Here is a 23,798-nt window from a genome sequence, read left to right as displayed (position 1 = left end):
CACGTGGACCGTCATCCGGCAGGTGCTGATATAACTGAAGCTCATGTTAAGTCTGTTTCCATGAAAAGATTCACTGCCCCTCTGTGTTCTGCCTGTTTTTTTCATTAAAATGATTGTGCACCACACTGAATATAACCTTCTGATATGAGTTTAAGTTTAACTATAACTTGACTGCTGTTATCCATATAGGCCTAATAATTCTAGAACTACAATAACTGATTGCATTGTTTTCAAATATGTTCTCTGTAATTTTAGTGTGTTCAAGAAACTTCAAAGTTTTTAAAACTAATTTAGTGTACCGCTTTTCGGCCTAGTGCATCCTGAATTATCCGTATCGGTTTCGGCCAAGAACTTTTATTTCTATGCATCCCTACAATATAAATGTAAATACGATTGTATTGCTTAAAAGTGAATATGAACCTGTATAATTGGCAATATTTGAGGTCTGAAAAAATACTCAGCCTATTTTCTATGATTTTGACCTGTTTCTCCCGTTGAAATTTTCTCCAAATAAATGCAAATAAATATTTTATTTGAAATTTGGGAGAATTATTTTGGTGAAGTAAAAAATAGTGAAGTAGCCTACAATGCAATTATTTTATCCAATTATTTAATTAAACGTAAATGTAATTATAATCACAAGGTGATTTTGTTTAAAACAAAAGTTGTACTATTCAGAACAACAAGGGCACCAAATTACTTCTAGTAATAACATTTTAAAATGTGATAAACTGAGTCATTTTATAGCGAGAATGTAATTGACCTCCAAATATCTGATCGCCGTCAGATTAACAAATAACTTTTAGATTTTTACAGATTTATCTGGTTACACAAAAAAACACACTTCAACAAGCCCTGACCTTTTAAACCACCTGCTGGTGAAAGAAATCTGGATAATAAATCTCACCCGAGGGACCGGCAAGATCTATTTAATGACAGTTATACAGTTACTCGCAAATGTTTGAGAAATGCATATTCATTTAATCCAACTAATCACTGAGAGATATGGTTCATGTTTGGGTCCCTAAAGGTTCAAAGGTTTGTTGTAGAATTTTTGTTCAGCAAGGAACCTTCTTTTTATTTGTAATAATTTATTACTATAGCCAAACATTTAAATCCATTTTTCCTTTAGATTACATCCAGTTTAACACACAGACCAAAAAAAACTGTTATTGTCCTTACTGGCGTAAACCAAACAAAGCCTGCAATTGGTTAATATATTATATCGCTAAAAATAGTAAAAACTATTTGTTGATCCAACTGAAGTAGACCTAAATGTGATGCTATAATTGTATTCTGTATGTGCCTTTACAAAGATCATAATTAGTTAGTTCATTGTGGCTGTAATCTTAATCTAAATGATCTAATTAACCATACAGCCCTATCATAGGGACAATAGTCAGGATCAAACAGACTTCCGATCAGAAAGACACAATGAGACGGTTGGATCTGCCAGTAGAAGGGTTGGAGTTCTGGATTTGACCTCAGGCTGTATAGATCTGCACAGCAAAAGGGTTTCAATGACACTCTTTGCTATTGGGGATATCACGCGTGACTTTGATGCCATATAAAAAATAACCCTTAAGGTTGTTTATCCCATCGATTTAAAAAAGGACATTTACCATTTAAAATATTACTGAGGGCATTAAGGCAGTAGGAAGAAATATCTATTCATATCTAATATGATAAATAATATCTACATTCTAGAAGTAAAATATGACAAATTATGATGATTCATAGTAATATTTGAATTGTATTAGAAGATAAATCTAAAACTAAGAAATCTAAAAGAACACATCTAACAGTAATATGCAAAACACATCAAATACACTACAACTAATAGCCTACTCAAGTTTGAATCTCAGTGATGCTGGCAGCCCAGATGATCGGGATATTAAAAACATTTTGATTCATTTGTGAACAAGCGATGTCAAGATTTTAAACATTATATTTTAATCATGGGCGTCAGCATCCCATTAACATCCAAATATGCACAAATGATGTACAAACAATTGATACTCTTTGAATCATTAAGGCATTAATGGGCTACTGCCAATTTAAATTATTTATTGTACGTTTTTTCATCCAGCAGATGCTTTTCTCCAAAGCAACCTACAACTGAGGAACGCAAAAAGGGCCATTGCCTAAAATGTTTATATTTGTTATTCACAAAATAGCTTCATAGCAATTTGCACGGACATACAAAAACCTTTATTTTCATGCACTCAATGTTTCAATCTTGCTCTGCCACAGTAGTGTAAGTAGATCTAGTCCAACAGGACCAGAACATATTTTATCAGATCATAAAAGACAGATAAATAAAGGTGTTTTTAAATGTCAGAAAGCTGTTGTTTTAAATGTCAGTGTCTTAATGTTTAATACACATGGCAGATTAGATTTAATTAAATTTTGTGAATGTGGAACAGGTTTCAAATACTTGCAAAAGTTGTGGAACCTGCCCCCAGTGCTTTGGGAGCTTACATTTGCATTAAAAAGCCATAAGAAATTGTAATGTAATCAGCAGGCCACTATGAGCAAATATAGATATATTACTGTCCCGAATCTGCACAAAAAATGAAAGGCTTCTATTTGCCTGCAGCGCCGATTTATCCACAATTGTGAACAAAACCACACTGAATAAAGTTACACGCACATGGGGGAATACCACTGAGCATTGATTTGTGCACATAGCTGTCAGCTACCGCAGAGGATAAGAGACACTCTCACGCTCCCGTTCCCTTTAAAATCCATTTTTTATATCAATGTGGTGTCAACACATGCATTTAAGAACGAATCATTTCATAATGCTAATAAGGCACAACCCAAGCCATAAAATAAACATAATAAAGCCATACAACAGAGATGTCATTGACCACACTGCATCAATTACCATATGTGTCCTTTTGAAATACAACTGTAAACATTTCACAAACTGATCATGATTACACAATCACGAGCAAAGACTTAATCGTTGTACGTTGTGTCCATTCCTCCAAGCTTTAATGACTTGAGTCCCTCCATTGTGTGATCTTACCTGATTATCCACGATTAGCTTCAAACAGACACAGTTTTCTCATTAAACTCAAAACCAGCATGTCAGCTAATTTTCCCGCCATATTTTCCAGATGATGACACTTACATTTGCCAGACTACTTTGAAGATCAAGTGAGACACCACAGACAGACAGACAGTGTCAGCATGGAGGCAGTTTGTGTGCATGTTATTCAGCTGTACAGACACGAATAGTGTCAGCATGGAGGCAGTCTGCTTCATGTGTGTAGTAGGAGAACATCACAGCCGCTTCATTTCACACATTAGACCAAAGAGCATGTGGCAGAGAGCAGACAGCATTGTTCCTCTCCCACAAAAGAACAAATGGTGAGCAAAAAATTGTCTACATTATTAACATTGTTGTGTCTAGAAATAAAAGAGGCATCTATCTATCTATCTATCTATCTATCTATCTATCTTTTTATACAACTCCCATTGTGGAAGGCAACTGGCTCTCCTTTGAACATGTCTTGATATAACTCAGCTTTGAGTCAAGGACTGACCCACTGACTCACAATATAGGCTATAGGCAATGTATCATAAAAATAGAAATCGTAATACATGGCTACAGAAAGAAACTTACTAGTTGTGTTGTATTTGACTCCGTTGATGTACTCCGGACACGGTCGCTCAACTATACGACCAGAGTTGCTTCTCGGCCAGCAAGTTCCGATCTCATCCGTGGTGGCGTTACAGTAGAGACCTTAAACATGAATGAAAGAGATGTTTAACAACGCGCACTACACATCACATTAACACATGCGTTAATGAAGGAGAAATGTCCGCACCGTCATAATTCATCAAACCGAATGAGGAATTGCCGTATAAAGTGCTCTGTATAGCATCCAAAAGAGTACAGTTGGGCTCGCCGAACTCTCCGATGATGAACTGAAACAGAGTCGCGTCCATTATTGTATAGGCGTTAAGTCGAACAGAAATTAGGGTTTCGGTGCGTTGAAACAAGAGTGAGTGCGTGAGTCTGCCTCCCTGTCAACTTGATACAATTTCGCCTCTTCCCTGATGGCAAGGGCGCCCTGAGCGCGCGTCAAGGCGCGTGGACTGTGGCTCGTTCTGTGAGCGCGCCGATTAACACAATGATCGTGATGTCATGGGATCAAAGCCGCGGCTTGAAATATTTCACAAGAGACTTTCTGTTGTTCTCCTTCCCACGTCTTATAATCTTTTTGATGGACTACCTATATGAAAACATTGGGTCAATATTTGATTTTAAGACACGCAAAAATTTTGAACTTATAATAAGTCATGTTAATGATATTCTTTATTAATTAACCTTTTATCAATTATTTAAATTAAGCATGGCTGACCATTTTAACTGTGGTACATTTGTACAAGATTGGCAAGCATAGTTTTCCTATTGTCTCACCATATATGTAACAGTTTTGATTTATTTTAGATGCTTTTAGTAACAACATCATTCCCACAGTTACAGTTGCTCGACTCCACAGTTTTGATAAGTTTACTATTATTTAAACCCTCATATGTTCCTCGTGTACCTATTACCACAACATTCCTCAACTATACCATTAGCTTGAATGTGAAATATTGAAGTTTTATGAAAAAATCCCTCAAATGTTTAACCAAAAAAATCTGGATATTGATCTAGCTCTAGGTATAGAATTTTGCCATCTTCTGAGATAAACCTAAATGGATTACAGTAATAAAATTCATTTTATTGACCAGCGGAGGGCCATAGAGAGCAACAGAGAGCCATTCAGTTGACTGGGCGTGGCCAACTTCTCCTGTCACAACTTTTGTGATACATTTAGTGAATTTATGTATATACAAACTTTAGAAAAATAAATAGTCTTTCAAATAGTCGCATTTTTGTAGCTTTTGATGCATTTTGAAACGTCAGCTTTGTAACTCGTGCTGCTGAAGATCTCCCTCCCTTACGAAAATTCTTTTTTTGTGGGACAAGTGTAGTAACCATGCATGTTTTTTGGTACTAAGGGGAAAACCATGGTTTTTACTGCAGTAACCATCGTTTACTATGGTTTTTTTTGTTTTACCTATAGTAAAAAGGGCTGACCCCTGTGGAGGTGTGTGTGTGTGTGCGCGTCTGTGTAGGCACGTGTGTGTGTGAGAGACTGTAAGTGCATTTTGAACTGTCAACTTTGTGATTTTGTGGAGGTGTGTGTGTGTGTATCTGGTAAACCCTTCGAAAACAAAGATGGCAATATCCAAAATCCTTGTCCTAGTGGGGAAATTTTTTGGTCCCCATGAGAAATCAAGTTTAAAAGTCATACATATATATAAAATATATATATATATATATATATATATATATATATATATATATATATATATATATAAAAGTAGAAAGTTTTGTGTGATTGTTAGGTTTAGTGATAGGGAATATGATATACAGTTTGTACAGTATAAAAACATTGCGTCTATGGAATGTCTGCATAAAACATGGAAACCCCACATGTGTGTGTGTGTGTGTGACATGTTTTTGAATTATGCCGGATTTATTGACTTTTTTGTTTGTTTTACGAAATATTATTTTCAATTGGGGTCATATTGACCCCAAATACACTATAAATGAAATATTTTTTTCACCTACCTTGAGAACAACCGAATCAAGCCCAGATGTTTTATGTGAATAAAGATAGGGAATAGATAGATAATCTCAAAATCTTATTCCACTGAGATGAAGGGAACTTGATTGGGGTCATATAGACCACAAGGAGAGGGTGAGGGTTAAATGATTGAAAAATGTACAACATTGAGTTTGTGAATTATACTCTAATTAGTGAGTACAGTCATCATTATCATATTGCAATATCTGAAGACTTGACTGAAATGAAATCTCTCTAATAAATAATAATAAAAGTACATTTCATCACCTCCTGCCAGGCAGAGTAAATGCCACTGTCACAGATGCCTATAGGCGACCACACATAATCTTAGCAGGATTTGATATCTTGATTTTATTTTGATTTACTGAAGCTGGCTGTAATTTTTCCTCTCAGGCTTATTATTGGTGTACTGCTAATTGTGAATGAATTCCAGTATCCTGGGTGTGATTGGGTGGTCTAAGGGAAGGTCTGACCCTCCTAATTGAATCTTGAACCTCACCCAGCCCTCAAAGTAAAAAAAAACCTCAACCAACCTCAATCAATCATATGGGACTATAAAATATTAGACTATAATTGGCTCTAAATGGACTTTATGCATGCGCGACTTCCACGTTTCACAGGAAGAACCCTAGGCAGTTTCCAGTTAGGGAGACTTAAAGCAGAGAGAAATGGGAAACTGCTAAATGTAGTTACGTTTAGCAGATGCTGCACATTGCAGCACCCCGCACTGGTATATAAAAGTGGCACTCTACCGTATTTGAATGTTAAAACAAAATGTATTCAAAGTATAATTTCAAATACGGTAGAACAGCACTTCAACCACTGCTGTGTGGCGCAGTGTACGGCATCTGCTAACTATTTTCTCAGTTTTCCATTTCTCTCTGCTTTAAGTCTCTCCAACCAGAAACGCGGAAGAAATGCATACATTTACATTACATTTAGTCATTAAGTAGACCCATTCATCCAAAACGACTTACAGAGAGTTTAGGGAGCAATAAGGGATATGTCATACAGGAGCAATAATAAAATAGGTGCTAATACAAAGTTACTGGTTTCAACAAAAGCTAGATCATTACCCGTTGAGAGAAAGAGAGAGGGTTAGTTTCTTTTTTTCATGTGTCTGTGTTCAAGTATTCAAAGAAGAGATGGGTTTTAAGTAGGTTTTTGAATGTTGTGAAAGATGTGGTTGACCGGACCGAGTTAGGAAGAATATTCCACCAGGAAGGAGTTGTGAATGAGAATGAGTGGAAAAGCGATTTACTGCACTTATGGGAAGGCAATACAAGACGCTGCTGCTTCGCTAAATGCAGGGATCTTGATGGGGTGTAGTATGAAAGTAAGCCGGGGGAGATCCACATGCACTTATCGAAAAGCACCTTTGGTTTTATCATTATCGCCATTTAGAATTCATTGCATCAGATTACATTAAACAACTTTGAAGTATTTATTAAGATCATGTTAAAAAGGATTTCCTTGTACTTTTGGTATAAAACAAAATGGTGAGGTCTTTCCATTTGAATATTTTCATTTTACCATCATGATATCAGGATTATTAATTGCCTTGCCTATGCTTCAGAGATCTTATAAATAACAGCAATGATGTTCAACTACGATCAGCTGTGATAAAGTCTCTATATATGTATGTCTGTATGATAGTAGACTTGTGACATGTAACAAAATAAACTAAAACTTAAAATATTTAAGAGTTGGACATATTTTTCAGCTTTGTGGTTACCATTGTTCAGAAGAATGGTGCATGTGCTTAGACTGTGTGACATGTTCTTTGTGAGCAATAATTAAGCTAATGCCAGTCTGAAATCAGTCACTTGTTACTCCTTTTATGTTGCATTTGTCAAGGTGCGTGGTTTATGTACATTAAGACTAATAAATATGTAAAATAAAGATACTGAAAGAATTGACTTAAAAATACATATATGTATACTTAAAATTTGTGAGTATCGTCTATGAATGAATGAATGAAATATTCAAGTCATTAAGACGTATTAAGAACTTTATTTTATCAGTAATACAAAATACGAAAGTTCTGCTTACTTAAACCAAGAACCTCTTAAACTCAAGACAACATGTTGCCTTATTTTTTTTGAGTATTGCCAACTTATCCAAGTTTACAGTTGGCATGAAAAACCCTGACCTCTCTAACTATAAATACCACCTTTTTCCAATCTGGTTGCCGCTTGAATTCATGAGCCCCGGCCTCCATACACCCAGCATATACAAACATGTTTAGTGGCCTCCTCACAAGATACCTTGACAATGGCCCTGGTGTCAAGTCCTCTAAGTGGAATTGTTATTTCTCGGGATGAAAATTGGTTATATAGCAACTCAACATTAAAAGGTCATAAAACAGGCTAAAATGCAAATGAAGAGCTGCATTTTAGCGTTCTGCCGGGCCCGCGAATCAGTGTAGTGTTACTTCCGCAAGCACCTCAGAATGGAGTTAACCGAGTCCCTTGCACAGCACCCACAAATACGGCTAGATGATGTACAACATCTTGTAGACAAATTTTCACTTACAACAAGATCATAGCTAGATAAAGGATACAAATTCTTCGTTGAACAGTACCTGTTTGATTATGAAGGTAAGTATTTTGCAAGGTGCTAGGATAAGTACTTGAATAAGTGTTCTGTCGTTTTTTTTACTGTTGTTAAATTCCAGTGTGACGGCAAAACGGAAGTTCTTCTTCTTCTTCTCCTTATTTGTTGCAAGAGGGATGTTACGATACACGGCTTTGAGAAAAGGCGGAAGTTAAGTGACCTCATTGTGGAAATGACGTATTCGTCATTTTGCCTAATTCTGATATTAAATAAAGCCTGGATTACATTGCTAGACTTTTTAAATCTAAACCTATTTAAAAATACTAGGCCATCACACACTTGGCAATGTTATGAGTTGCCACAGAAAACAAACTAGGCATGACTAAACATAGACAAGGTTTGAGCTTAATTTTCATTGGTTGTTAGCGCATGACTTCCGCATCATACACTATGACCGCATCTAAAGAGTTGCTCACGTGTTAGAAGTTTAATTCTCAGGGAGTACATGTGTTGATAAATTGTGAAGCCTGAATGCACTCACTGCAAGTCCCTTTGGATAAAATTATCTGTCGCATCGAATACTGTTTGATTTTCTGTGAAACCTGTCAAGTCTGGCTGCCCAAAATATGCAAAACTAGCTTTGACCCCTGGCAGACAGCAACAACTGCACATCAAAGCACGAGCTGAGACTAAACTTGTTCAGTGCACTCCAGAAAAGAATGTAGAATGAGCTCTTCATCAACTTCTTTAATGGAATATGGCGTTGTATAGGATCATCTTTCTCGGCACCAGAGTAATTTATAGTAAAAACAGTGTAAACCGTTGTAAGTCACCAAATAGACTGCTGGCACAGTCATTTCATTACTGCAACTCTTGATACTTTATTTAAATTCCTGTATGGCTCTATCTCAAAGATCACTAGGCAAGCTGAGTGACATCTTGATTAGTGCTATACATAATGATCTCTCTTTGAGCACATTACCTACTGTAGTCAATGAAGGTCAGATTAAGAGTGCCTAGTGAATTTGGAAAGACAATCCATGCCGGTTTGTCCCTGTGGCATCAATAAACTTCCTCCTGGTATTTACGTACCAATTTCAAATGGATAACACTGAAGAAGTCATCATGCCGTTTCCTCTGTGTAAGACTGCTTTCAAAGAGCACAAGAAGCCCAAGCCGAGCTACAGAGAACAAACGTTACATCAGCGTTGCATATTTTAGGGGATCAAACGCTTGCAAATGTATGAGTGATCACACAGCATTTTTGAGGGCCCACGGCGGTGAGAAATGGCATGGTCTTCTCTCACTTCTGCGCTGTGAAAATAATAATAATAAATAATAACAACTGTAGTCAATGCATTTATTTTCAGTTATGTTTTGCCATTTTTGTATATATATATATTTACAGTTAGGAATTTAGCACACAATTTTATCTGAAGCATACTACAATAGTGTGGGAAAACATTTCATCTTAAGAAAGCAAATGTTTTAACAAATTAAAGGTGCTGTGTGCCCTTTTTTGGAGGATCTATTGACAGAAAGAGTTGTCTTCAGAGGTGTATAAAGACCTTACGTAATGAAGCATTATGTTCCGCCACTGTAGTGCTTTGAAAATAGATTGAATCCCATATTCCTAACTGTGCTGTAGTCTTTTTGCCAAATAATTTTGTCAAATAAATATCTAAAAGGGATTGTTCACACAAACATCTGTCACCATTTTATGACCCTCTTATCATTACATTAAAAAAAATTCTCCGTATTGTATACATATTTTGACGCTTATTGGAACTGGAAGGGTTTGGTATTGTGCAAGCATGCTTTATGGACATCACTTTTGGCCTCCATTGTACATAGTTTACAATTATATATATTTAAATGTCATGGTTTGTTCTCATCACTTTTTTTGTGTTCTAACAGAATGTACTAAATGCAACAAAATGCACTTATTGTACTAATAGAGTTAAAACAGACTCACCAACTCTCACCACCTAGTTTTAAGCACAAACAGAATCTCAGTACACTGTTTTTGATCAGAATGCAATAATGGATAGCAGTAAATAAACAATTGTAAAAAATGTATAGTAAATCCTGGATGTGCTGCTATTGAGGAAAATCCGACTCCCAGAGGGGAAAATTAACCAATCAGGATCAAGTGTTCTAATGAGCTGTGTAATGAGTTCCTATTGATGTCTACTGTCACAGCGGCGGCTTAAATCTTGTGACCAACTCGCTAGGGCTGTTTAAAGTGTGTCTATAGAATATGTTAGCTTCTACTAATAATACTGCTCTTTCAAGCATATTTTCCCTCTGTGAAGCACATTCATTAGCACAAATACGCAAAGCTCCTTGACCTTCCTGTCCTTGCTCTGTTTCTTTTTAGGGAAGCATGATGATCATTTAATTCCCACTTCTCGGCTTAAGCTGTATAGACAGATAAAGGCAAGGCTTGTCAAAATAGCTGATTCGTAGAATATCTCTATATTAAGATGAGCACAAACGAGTAAGTGTGTAATTACTCAGCTAAACGAAGGGTCACTACTAAGTGTAAATAGCTTAATGGATTATCTGTGTTGTTAAAGGTCTTTGACTTTTAGGGGCGGTTTCCCAGACAGGGATTATCTTAAAACAGGACTACGCCTTGGTTAAATTAGAATATTTAAATTGTTTTTAAAAACATACTTAACCAAAAACATTACTGTGGTGGGCAACTTGAGACAAAACAATCGCACTGATATATTTTAATATATGTCAGTGCATGTTGTTTTCGATTAAGACACCTCTAACATTTAAATGAGTCTGGGACTAGGTTTAAACCCTGTCTTGGAAACCGCCCCTTAGTGTTAGAAATGACTTTACCTGCAGAGCAGAAAGAGCTTCACAGTACATCCGCAGCAGTACAAAAATACTGGATTCGCACAGAGCGTAAGGCTGTAAGAGAAATCACACACAAAAGAAAATTCTGAATACTTGATGTGTGCATACACTATTAAGGTACATTAATATAGACCAATTTGGAGTCGACGTCACGGTTACATTACTACGTTGGCCGCTAGATGTCACTGCGCTGCAACAGAAGAAAACACATGCAAACACAAGCAAATTCAGAAAGCATCCTGATTAGTTTGGCGACACATGCCCTGCAAATACTCGCAACACAAACAAACACTGAAACACGCTGCAAATTCTCGCAACACAAACAAACACAGAACAACGGAAGTGTTTCCGGGTGACCGCAAAAACTGATGCACCTGATTGGGACGCGCTTCACGTTGACCGTTCAAATTCGTTAGTGGAGTTGTCAGCCACATTGAAGTTAATTGCTTTATAACTTTATTTTAACTTTCTTAACGTACGTCCGTAGGATATTATTAACAGTTAAACAAAAACTATGAGACGTAGTAGCTGCTCGACTTACTTAAACAAGTGTCACTATAAAAAAGTTTAAAGGTTTAAAAAAATGATTAAAAACTTATTCTAGTCGACATAGTCAATGTGGCTGACAACTCCACTAACGAATTTGAACAGTCAAAATGAAGCATCAGTTTTTGGGGTCCCCCGGAAACACTTCCGTTGTCGTCCGTGCAGCTTGCAGCGCGTTTTTGTGTTTGTTTGTGTTGCGAGAATTTGCAGCGCGTTTCTGTGTTTGTTTGTGTTGCGAGTATTTGCAGCGCATTTCTGTGTTTTTTTGTGTTTCGAGTATTTGCAGGGCATGTGTCGCCAAACTAAAGGAGATGCTTTCTAAATTTGCTTGTGTTTTTTTGTGTTTTTTTGTGTATTCTTCTGCTGCAGCGCAGTGACACCTAGCGGCCACCGTACATTACTGCCAGCTGCGCGCGCATACTGGTTGCAGAAAATCTGTGGGAACAAAGCAGCAATGATTGAAAACGGAGGAGACAATTCCTTCAAAAACGTATTCTTGTGTTGTTGAATGTCAGAATAGGAATGGCAAAAATGATGGTATTGTTTACTAAGGAAAACCGTCAATGAATATGCCATTTTAAGCTAAACATGTCATTAAACGAATAGGCTGGACTGAGGAAATCATCCGGATCTGTGTTTATTTTATTTCAGACAAGGTTTTCTATAATCTTTATAAGTCTAACAATTTTCTATATTGTATCATTGTAATTCTCTAGTCGTTATAAAGGCTCTGGGTATTGCTGCAACCAAGATGTGCTCGCATTCCGAATGTTTATAAACTAATAATTTGCCTATAGTTTGAAAAGATTCTTACTTCAAATTCCTTTTGAAGTTTTGTTTTGATTATTTTTCTATTTTCAATTATCACTTTATCAAATAATCAAATAGAACATTTGTGCGCAACCCACATGATTTTCCGCTATTGAAAAATGGGACATTAATTTATTTTATTCATGAAATTCACTTTTTTATATTAAAGCTTAATGAATGTTTATTGCTAGAAATTAATAAAATCATACAAACCAGTTTTAAAACTGTCAAATCTTGGGATCATTTTGGTAAAATATTTGATATTTTTTAACCTTGTTACCAAATTTGAAATTGAAGGAATAGAAATAAAAAAGCAACATATAGGTGATTTAGTATTTAAAATGTTACACTAACTTACAATATACTAATATACACTTACACAATTTTTTTTCAGTGGGACATAAAAAAGGATTGCAAATCCACCCATAAATTGATCTTAAATGTTAATATATTATTTAAGTTTATTTAATGAAAATAAATAACTATTTATTTATATATATTTGGTGACTTCTAATAGAAATATTTGAGTTTTTCAGATTAACTTCTTTTACTTATCATACTTATTATTTTTACTTTTAATTTTATATTTACTTTAATCATTAAAAAAGTATATTTCATTGATTTCACAGCTTTCAAATTTGCTCAGTTGTTTCAAGTGTAAATGGTTTCACTGTAAAATCACAGTTAAACTTTTTAGATTGTAAGGGGAAAAAGCTTTAAGGTCTGTTTCAAATCTACAAATATCAAATTTCTCTTCATAAAGATAAACTTGCAGCCTTTATACTTCCTTAACGTAACAGAAATCTATAATGTGTTTAGTGTGTTCTATAAATCACCAGGTGGCTTGGCTTGTTTGTGCACTAGAGCATGCATGTGTCCTTTCTTCAGGGAAAAGCGCGTCACCTCATTGACTTAATTGCTTTGCTTTCTGGGGTTGTGTCCAGGCCATCAGCTCTTGCCTGGCAGCCATACATTACCAAATAACTTTATTCATGGTTGCTTTTTAGACAGCCATGTCCCTGTGATCAGTCATTTTCACATGGATCAGTGTGATGTCAGCAATGTTGGCCAGCTTTCATCTACTTTGACTGGATTAATGTTTAGATACAGACAATCAAAACAGCTATTACAATAATAAAGATACAGTCCAGGGACAAAAGTGTAATCCATTAGTTAATTTAGGATTTCTTTCAAAAGCAATGCTTCGCCTTCAGAACAACACTAACAGTGCACTGTTTGATCAGTCACTCAGGACGAAAGGAAGCGATATGAAAATGAATTCACTCTGAACCTTGGCTTTGAATTTGCAGCAGCAATTTACCAGAAATGAGCTTTGAAAAGAATGAAAGACAATAGGGTTGGCTATCATTATTACACATTAAGGCACCGTTATCCAAACAAAGTGTTAAACAGTTTCCTTGTGTGAGGGTAAGTGTGCTCTTATAGCCTACAAATTTCATTCATTCTTTTATTCGTTTCTATCCAAAGACTCAAAGTGAAAAACAGACCCAAGCCACAGAGATCTTTTTGTTGATGTCATTTAGAAAAGTAAGCACTCACAGTAAGTGATAAGTTCTCAAAGGGAATAATTCACCTAAAAATTCTATCATCAATGATACCCCAGAAGTCTTTGTTGCTAAAATTCTTTCAAATATCTTTCTTTGTGTTCAAATAAACAAAGAAATTTATACAGGTTTGGAACAACAACATTTTTATTTTGTGGTGAAATATCCCTTTAAACAGATAGGTATATCTCACATTATTCAATTGGAAATTATTATTTAGTGTTATAAAAATAAAACTATGAAGTCTAAAAAGTGATTGGTTGTTTTTGACACATGATGGGTAAATATTGGACAGAACACTGCCCAATTTACCCTAATTACCCAATGCTGGGTTACTTCAACCCAATTGCTGGGTTGTTTCCTCTCATGGTTGGGAAAAGAACACTCAGCAGTGTATTCTGTCCAATATTTACATGAAAAGCAACACAGCACTTTTTAGAGTGTATACACAATGAGCTTTTGGAGTTTATCGAAAAGGCCATGAAAAATGCATCACATCCTCAGACAGGATTTTTTTCTGCTGTTCATTCGAGTGAAGCATCATTGAGAACATGACAGATGTGTGATTGCTTTTATGAAACAACATTTTCATATTCCAAACAAAACAGCCCTTTTGAATATTGAGTGTTTTGCATTGGGTTATCAGAAGAGTATTTGCTTAGCATTTAGAAAAAACTATTAACTAAACAAATTATTGGTATTTTTAGAATCAATATTTAATAAACCTTTCACACTTCGAGTCGAAACCTAAGTGATACAGTTTGTGGTTTCAGACTGTCTATTTCAAATCTCCAACTATCATAATCACATCATTATTTACATTTATTCATTTGGCAGACGCTTTTATCCAAAGCAATTTACAAGTAGGAGCGCATATAAACATTTTGTCAACACGCTAAACAGTACTGTTAGTTTACAAGGCCATGCTACTAGGATTAAAGCTGGAGTAAGCAAAGGAGATTGTTAACTTTAATTTTTAAGAGAGACAGTTCAGTTATTGATTAGTCAAATAAATGCGGAACATGTATGTTGTGAGCAGTTTTTGAAAGTTGGATGCGGCAGTTCAGATGGAGGCTAGTAGTGATATTCTGTTTCTTCAGAAGTACTGAAAATAAAGGGCCTTAGGGAATTATTTTAAGATGATACCAAGATAATAAACAATCTAGTTCTTCTGGCAGTTGGTGACATATATCCATTTTAATCTTCCTGGAATCTTTCTATAGCATTTTGGGCCGCAGGGTACACCCTGAATAAATGACCAGTCACAGTCGCACACTCTTACTCACACACCTAAGGATAATTGAGTGACTCCAATTTACTTAACCCACCTATCTTTGTACAGATTTTCTTTGGCTACTCCGTTTACCCCAACAAGCTGGTAAGCGGTATCACAAAATAAACCCAGTCTACTCCAATTAAAACATCTTAAATTAATGATAGGATAAAATTTATTTTTGTAGAGGCAGCGTTTTTCATCATTTGCATTTTAAATTATGACTACCTGCAATAGTATTTCATTTTGGCAACTATTTTCTAAAGGGGACCTATTCCTTTCATATCTCAATTAAAATGTACATGAACATAAAGGTTAATCAATATTTATTTCAAAAGTAAAGAATACTAGTTGTTTGTTCCTAATGCAGAATGAGTTAATGATGAAAACACATGACCTAAAGGTCTGCTGTGCTGTACAGTGAAAACACATTTAAAGGGCAGCGCAGCTTCTATTACAGAAGAATGTTTGGAGACATTAAAATACACTGGGTTCAAGATTTTAAGCCTTTTATATAAATGGTATCAGACTGTGATACTTTGAAAAATTATTAAAATATACCTCATCAGTTTTGAATAGAATTGAAACCCACACAACTGCCTTGCTCAAGTGAACATTAAAATAAAAAAACATATCTGCAAAATACTGACTAGCAGTGGCAGTTTTTACCGTATGTATTAATGTGTTTGTTTGATAAATTGTTTAGTGTGTGCCATATTACGTTTCATCACTATGATGAAAACATACAGATCTACAAAAGATCTAATCAATATGTTTTGAAACCAAATGAAGAGTCCAGTAATTGTCTTTGAATGCCTTCAAACATTACACACATCCACACACAATATTTTAGATACAAATTATGCAATAATTGGGACATAAAGATCATTGTGACTAAAGAAAGATACTGCAGGGTTCAACAAAAAAATTATATTGGGACCACAAAGAAATCACAAAGAGAATGATAATCTATACTTTATCTGTAGTGTAGCCATCATTTTATTTGATAATTCATTTGAAAACTTTGTCTCACTTCCTTAGCAATGGTGCCATTGGAGTGCATCAAGTTAATAGCACCCGATTCCAATAACATCCGACTGCTCAAGTGACTTTGAAAGATGGCATTATTAATGAAACAAAATCTTTACAAAAAATGTTTGCAATTTAACACATACTTACACATATCAAAGCAAGAAACATTAGCAGCTTGATAACATCCATTTTTTCCATGTGTACCAGATGAGGAAGATGAATGCCATCATCCATGGGGAAAAAATCTAAATGTAAAATCTGGATAAAAAGGTCCCATGTCATAAATTTGAATCACACTATCAAAGTCAATTTTGTAAAATGGTAAGTCCAAAGGTAAAATCTTCTCAATAAGCGAAATGCTTCTTCAGAGAAACCGATCTTCTGTCAGAAGAACTGACAAAGTTTTCGGACAAATTTTCAGCCCACTGGTAAGCACTGGCTGTAATGGAAAATAGCTCTGTTAACCCATCAGCTGGTCGGCCACATGGCTGCCAAGAAAAACATTCCTGAAAAACTTTTTTATTTGGTTGCGCTTACTATTTAGGAGTTGATCGTTTTTAATGTTTTGAATGACTTGAGTCAGCAGTTGATAAGCAGTGACTCTTGTTGTGAGCAGCTGACATCAGGAAGTGATGATTTGGGAATGTAAGATACTGAGAGGAAATGTGAGCCATAAGGGGCTTAACTGGGATTCTTCTGAGGGGTCAGAAAGACTCAAGCTTTGAAACAGGCAGGTGCTGAAACACTGAAATATGTATGTATTATGATGCTTATATCTCCTACCTCAATCAACTATCTACATGAAATAAAACATACACACACGTCTTAAAGAAAAGCTTTTTACTATACTGGTGAATGACAAATGACATGATTTAAATTCCAACGCACAGTGAGAATCAACTTGTGATTTCTCTAAGAGTTTGCTATGTGGAAGTAAGGCTGAGCTTTTATCAATGCAAACAAGCTGGGCAAATTGTGAATGACAAGCACATAGCAGCAGGACACACAACTGATTAAATTGGCAGAATTTAATCTGCTGCTTTACTGACTTTTACCTGACCTGCTCGAGATGGAAGACTGAAAGACATGGCCATGACAGCACACATTCATCACGAGACTAAAGCTGTAAACATTCATATGAATTGTTTGGTCACATTTCTGTATCACGCCGACGAATAATAATAAAAGACACGGTAGCCAGTAATACACAACTACTGTATCTGAGATCATCGTTTGTGCTGTGTATTACAGCTAATAATCAGGCTAAAAAAACTTTCAAACGGGTGCAAAGAGGTGTTCTCGTGTCATAAACATGTTACTGCGATTAAGTCCTTACTCTGATTATTGGAAATAATCGCATTATTGATGGATATGTAAACATAGTCATTGTGATCAATGGGAATAAAAGTCAACTCTCTCATGATTTATTGGACTGCATGCTACAAAAACGGCCATTAAATTTTTAAGGTCATAGAGGAAATTTCCCCTTTAATGTTACATACCTTCATAATGGTGACATTTTAAGATTATGTAAATATGGAGATAACAAACTACTCTGCAATACAATGTATTACATTCTCTTCATATCTGTGTGAAGATAACAAAGCTGAAAAAATTTGCTAGTTAGGTTTGTTATAGATTTGATAACTGAAGAGTGCTAAGTATTTATGAATAAAACTAAACATGCTCCGACAGTAGACTGTCAATCTGGGGTTGATTTTCCTCTTGCAGCCATGCCCAGGGAGGTTGGTTACAATTCCATGGACCTTAAACTTCTCAATAACTTTTGTAACTGTTGTCACAGGTTGTCATCTTGCTGCTTGGAGATGGTCTTGTAGCCGTTTCCTTTACCATGCCTGTATATTATTTTCTTTCTGAGCTCCTCAGACAACTCTTTCCTTTGTACTCTCTGGTCCATGTTCAGTGTGGCGCACTCAATGATTCCAAACAGCGCAGTGACTACTTTTCTCCATTTAAATAGGATGAATGACTGATTATAAGATTGGATTGATTTGTGATACTAATTAGTTTGAAATATCGCTATAATCAAGTTATGTATTATCTTTTCTGAGGGGTACCAGCAAAAGTGTCCAGGGCATTTTAGAATATCTTTGTAGAATAAGCAATAATTCATCTTTTCCACATCGTCTTTGCTTTTTTCTATGACATACCAAAGGCATGGAAGTATACATGCTACAATAGCGTTTCAATTCATCACTCTTCAGGAGGAATGAGTCATTATTTCAACTAGCTGTAAGGACACCAACAAACTTGAGCATGTCTGTAAAATGAGATAAAATATTAATTAATTAAACTATAAGAAATCATTAATACATACAGCATTTAATTCCATCAGTTTTTATATAAGTCTCAATACATGTGATATGCTGGTCTCTATGGCATAATACTTTGAGCAGCTTAAGGATGATTTTTATTAGTCGTATTAAAATGATACTAACATACAGTTGAAAGAAAAAGTATGTGAACCCTTTGGGCTTACTTGGATTTCTTCATAAATTGGTCATAAAATGTGTACTGATCTTCATCTAAGTCACAACAATAGAGAAACACAGTCTGCTTAAACAAATACCGCACAAACATTATACGTTTTCATGTTTTTATTGAACACAACATGTAAACATTCACAGTGCAGGGTGGAAAAAGTATGTGAAACCCTAGGCTAATGACTTCTCCAAGAGCTAATTGGAGCCAGGAGTCAGCCAACCTGGGGTCTAATCAATGTGATGAGATTGGATGTGTTGATAAAAGCTGGCCTATCCAATAAAAACACACACCAGTTTTGAGTTTGCTGTTCTGAAGAAGCGTTGTCTGATGTGAACCATGCCTCGCACAAAAGAGCTCTCAGAAGACCTACGATCAAGAATTGTATACTTACATAAAGCTGGAAAGGGCTACAAAAGTATATCTAAAAGCCTTGATGTCCATGTGTCCACGGTAAGACAGATTGTCTACAAATGGAGAAAGTTCAGCACTGTTGCTACACTCCCTAGGCGTGGTCGTCCTGTAAAGATGACTGCAAGAGCACAGCGCAGAATGCTCAATGAGGTGAAGAAGAATCCTAGAGTGTCAGCTAAACACTTACAGAAATCTCTGGCACATGCTAACAATTTTGTTGACAAATCTACAATAAGGAAAACATTAAACAAGAATGGACTTCATGGGAGGACACCACAGAGGAAGCCACTGCTGTCCAAAAAAAAACATTGCAGCACGTTTGAAGTTTGCAAAAGAGCACCTGGATGTTCCACAGCACTACTGGCAAAACATTCTGTGGACAAATGAAACCAAAATTGAGTTGTTTGGAAAGAACACACAACGCTATGTGTGGAGAACAAAAGGCACAGCACACCAACATCAAAACCTCATCCCAACTATGAAATATGGTGGAGGGGGCATCATGGTTTGGGGCTGCTTTGCTGCCTCAGGCCCTGGACGGATTACTGTCATCGATGGAAAAATGAATTCCAAAGTTTATCAAGACATTTTGCAGGAAAACTTAAGACCATCTGTCCACAACTGAAGCTTAACAGAGGATGGACGATGCAACAGGACAACAACCCAAAGCATAGAAGTAAATCAACAACAGAATGGCTTCAACAGAAGAAAATACGCCTTCTGGAGTGGCCCGGTCAGAGTCCTGACCTCAACCCGATTGAGATGCTGTGGCATGACCTCAAGAGAGCGATTCACACCAGACATCCCAAGAATATTGCTGAACTGAAACACTTTTGTAAAGAGGAATGGTCCAAAATTTCTCCTGACCGTTGTGCAGGTCTGATCTGCAACTATAGGAAACGTTTGGTTGAGGTTATTGCTGCCAAAGGAGGGTCAACCAGTTATTAAACCCAAAGGTTCACATAATTTTTCCACCCTGCACTATGACTGTTTACATGTGTTCAATAAAAACGTATAATGTTTGTGCGGTATTAGTTTAAGCAGAATGTGTTTCTCTATTGTTGTGACTTAGATGAAGATCAGAAGACATTTTATGACCAATTTATGAAGAAATCCAAGTAAGCCGAAAGGGTTCACATACTTTTTCTTTCAACTGTATGTGCATGTACATGAATGGAGCTCGCTCTCTTCCCATTTCAAGCCTTGAGGAGGAATATACATGTACCAAAGGCTGGAGATGACGCTCAAAGATCATGTGATCCCTGTGTAAGAGAAATGGAACCAAGCAACAGTGGTAGTATATGTGAAAGCATCCCTCAGACATAGGGACATCGTGGGACAAGTTCAATATGGCATAGGGGGACTTGGTTTGGGATCAACCACACACACATGTTAAAAAGCTACACCAAGGGAAACTGGTGTTCCAGGATGTTCGGTGTCATGAAGCAAGTAGATGTGCCAGAGCGGTCAAGCCCTGCAAGACTGCTGGATGAGGTGGGAAGGCATTGAACAGCAGGAAATCACTTGAGGTGAGCTGTGGAGTACGGAAACAAACAGGCCAAGTTTTATCATAGCTACATGCTGCCCTCTCCAACAAATCTGCATGTTTGTTGAGGACAGGATCCAGCCTGCATCATGTGCAACTCCAGCAAACATTTAGCATATTCTTGTGGGTTGTAAGAAGAGCTTGACACAGGGGAGATACACATTGTGCCACAATCAATTACTAAAGTGCTTGACTGCAGCAGTAGAGACAAAGAGAGTAGTAGCACATGAAATCCCCCAAATCGCCTAGGCTAACTTGCTAAAGAGGCAACCCTTTATTCGGGATGGGCAGAGTAAGTGAGATTGGCAAGCGAGTTGATTTAAACCACACTAACTTTCTACCTGGAAATCTCAGTGACCAATAAACAGCCTGACAGGATTCTGCAGTCCAGCTCCAGTAGGACAGTCATAGTTGAGTGGACTACCTTAAGAGGCCATTAATTAAGTGTTTGAAAGAATCTCAGGTATGCCAACTTTGAAGCAGAGACTGAAGATCTGGACAATTTATTTTGGCTTACTTCCTGGTGAGAATGAACTGTTGCATACTTTAGGTCAATTGTGAGAAATAATTTTTTGCAATTCTGTTGGTAGTTGAAGAAACTTGTCAAGTTATCAATCTTAAAATTGCATTTACAAGACTAGCTCCCCACATAGAGGGAAAAAAAACTAACACATTCTGCATCCTATAATGTAGCACAATTGCGGTACAGGAAACAAGTCAAACACTAGGTTGATATCTGAATTACATCAAACAAAGGTTGAAAAATTTAAGTAAATACTGCAGGACTGTGGCCCTCTAGGAAGAAGTTCAGACACCCCTGCCCTGTTGGCATTGTGTTTCCTGCCCCTTTACATTAGGGGCCCTTAACAGAAAAGCAGACCACATTAGACAAGTGTTGGTTTCTATACGGTTTATTAAAATTATATGACCAGAGTAACCGCTCCACTAGAAACAGTTGTCTGCTCACTAGATTTGATGGCTGCATGAACATCTCTTCCTGCAGGGAGAATAAAAAGTTAAACACCATTTATGTAAATGAAAACATGAAAAACCTTAACTCACGTTTCCTGGCACAACTCTGCACACAGGAACCAGAAGCAGGGTGGCACACCACAGTACTACAGTGAATATAAATCTGACCAACAAAGAGATCAGCTTTAGTAACAAATACAAAAAAGGCAATTTTGATGAGACAAAAGGCTGTAAGGAAAATCATACGGTCTCCTGCAGAGGGGCCAGTGACGATGGGTCCACAAAAGTGAACATCTTCACAACAAAGCGGGAGTAGTGGGTTGGGAACTGAAGACCAGACGAGCCAAATACTGGAACCAGTGTTGTCAGGTAACGGTCATCCTGGTAAGGACATCTAAAGTGTGATAAGTGACAGTCAGGACTCGTTCACAGCACACTATCTGGACAAATGCTTGGGATTCTATTCACCCATCAACTAGAAGATCCCACTGGGGTAGACTTAGAGGACTAGGGGTTGATGTCGCCCAACAGTGTCCCAACATCAGGTGAAGATTGGGGTCAGTCCTCTCCAAAATGCGCACCTCAACATACACAGGCTCTCGCAGGACTTTTGTGACTGGATACTCATCCTCGCCATAATAGGATGTGTACGCCTCATCTCCTGAGGAGGAACTCTTATTATTACAGTCCCATCGAGAATTTGAAACCAGTGCTACAAGTAACCCTCCTCTTAAGCATTTTTTAAAAGACCAGCACATCATTACCTTCTGCACAGCCTTTAGTTACACATTGGCCATTTGCCAGTCTAAGCTCCACCCTGAGGGGTCCTGGAGCAGCTATAGGTGAAGGTGGCGGTACGGTATTGACCTCCACAACCAGAGCTTCCACAGCAGTTGCAGAATATCTACACTGGAAGAGAAGTCTAGGACAAAAAAAAAAAAGTGAGCTTACATCCGTTCAAGGAGTCACTGTTCTGAGAAAAAAAAACAGATGACCTACTCAAATTGACTGCCCCTTGTGATTGAGCCAAGAGGTCCAATCCCAACTTCATAGGATGAAGACATTCTGTTCTCATACACCACATAACCATTTTCCTCCTGCAAACAAATACACCATTGACATCAAATCTGCTCCAGATGTCCTGCTCATCAACAGCAAACTTACAATCATGCTGGTGCCACAGGCAGTGACTGGAAACTGGTATATGGCAAAGGAAGGCGAGGAACCCACAGGACCACAAGGTGCTTCATTTCCACCCAGCAGGCGGACCGTGTCCAGACTCAGACGAGGCAGAGTAACATCTCTAGCCACCACCAACACAAACTGACCATCTCTCATACACTGGACGGTCACTGGTATGAGACAGAGGACATGATCAGGGAATCAGCTTGGCAAGAAACATTTCACTGGACGAACAGTTACCTGACATCCCATAATAACACTGCTGTCCATTAAAGCAGCAGTTTATGGCTTCACACTCAGCACCACTGATACCAGGTTGTCCACACTGGATCTGCTCAAAATTAGCTACAGCACACATGTCAACAGGTTCTGACTGCACCACTTGCTTCTGAAGTGGAAACTGTTGTTCAGTTTGCTGTTGGGGTGCAAAACTCTGTTCAGTTTGCTGGAACTGTGGACTTCGAGCTGGAATCCCTCTCTGTGGAAAAGCTCTGCAAACAGAGCTCAGTAAAAGCATAAGCACTTGAATCTGTAAACTCCTGTTTGCAGCCATTATTCCTCAACAAAAGAACACACTCAATCTCAGTCTGAGACACTGTTTCTTGTTTTTTTGTACTCTGGAGCTTCATTAGTGATAACGATATCCCTCTTGAGTGATTAACATCCATCACAGTCCAGCTCTGCTCAATCAATACTTTAAACATTAGATAGTCTGGATTGGCTCCTCTTAATCAAAAACAATGAATGCAGTTAACAGCTGTGATGATTTTCCGGCACCATGATAGTACATACCAAATTAGTGTGAAGTACACACGTATCAACTAATATTATGTTCTATGTAGTATGTGTGGGTGTAGTATGAATATATTCTG

The 23,798-nt window shown here is 37.1% G+C and overlaps 2 protein-coding genes across 2 annotated transcripts in view; both read right to left on the bottom strand.

Moving 5' to 3' along the window:
- Positions 1-4,026, bottom strand: part of LOC130417469 (corticotropin-releasing factor receptor 2) — a 56,299-nt gene extending 52,273 nt beyond the window's left edge. The window contains exons 1-2 of the mRNA XM_056743042.1: positions 3,840-4,026; positions 3,635-3,754 (exon numbers count right to left, since the gene is read on the bottom strand). Coding sequence (XP_056599020.1) covers positions 3,635-3,754; positions 3,840-3,960 — 241 coding nt within the window. The 5' untranslated portion in view covers positions 3,961-4,026. The remainder of the gene's footprint in view (positions 1-3,634; positions 3,755-3,839) is intronic.
- A 17,666-nt stretch (positions 4,027-21,692) lies between these two features.
- Positions 21,693-23,479, bottom strand: LOC130417176 (zona pellucida sperm-binding protein 4-like). The gene is made up of 8 exons (XM_056742499.1): positions 23,167-23,479; positions 22,909-23,096; positions 22,744-22,841; positions 22,509-22,666; positions 22,213-22,405; positions 21,991-22,138; positions 21,835-21,907; positions 21,693-21,769 (listed from the first exon to the last, which is right to left on the bottom strand). Exons 1-8 carry the CDS (start codon positions 23,477-23,479, stop codon positions 21,693-21,695), a joined length of 1,248 nt encoding a protein of 415 aa, XP_056598477.1.
- Positions 23,480-23,798: the final 319 nt, after the last annotated feature.

This window comes from Triplophysa dalaica, chromosome 3 (genome assembly GCF_015846415.1).
Source record: "Triplophysa dalaica isolate WHDGS20190420 chromosome 3, ASM1584641v1, whole genome shotgun sequence".
Taxonomy (NCBI): domain Eukaryota; kingdom Metazoa; phylum Chordata; class Actinopteri; order Cypriniformes; family Nemacheilidae; genus Triplophysa; species Triplophysa dalaica.
This window is presented reverse-complemented; position numbering and strand designations above follow the sequence as displayed.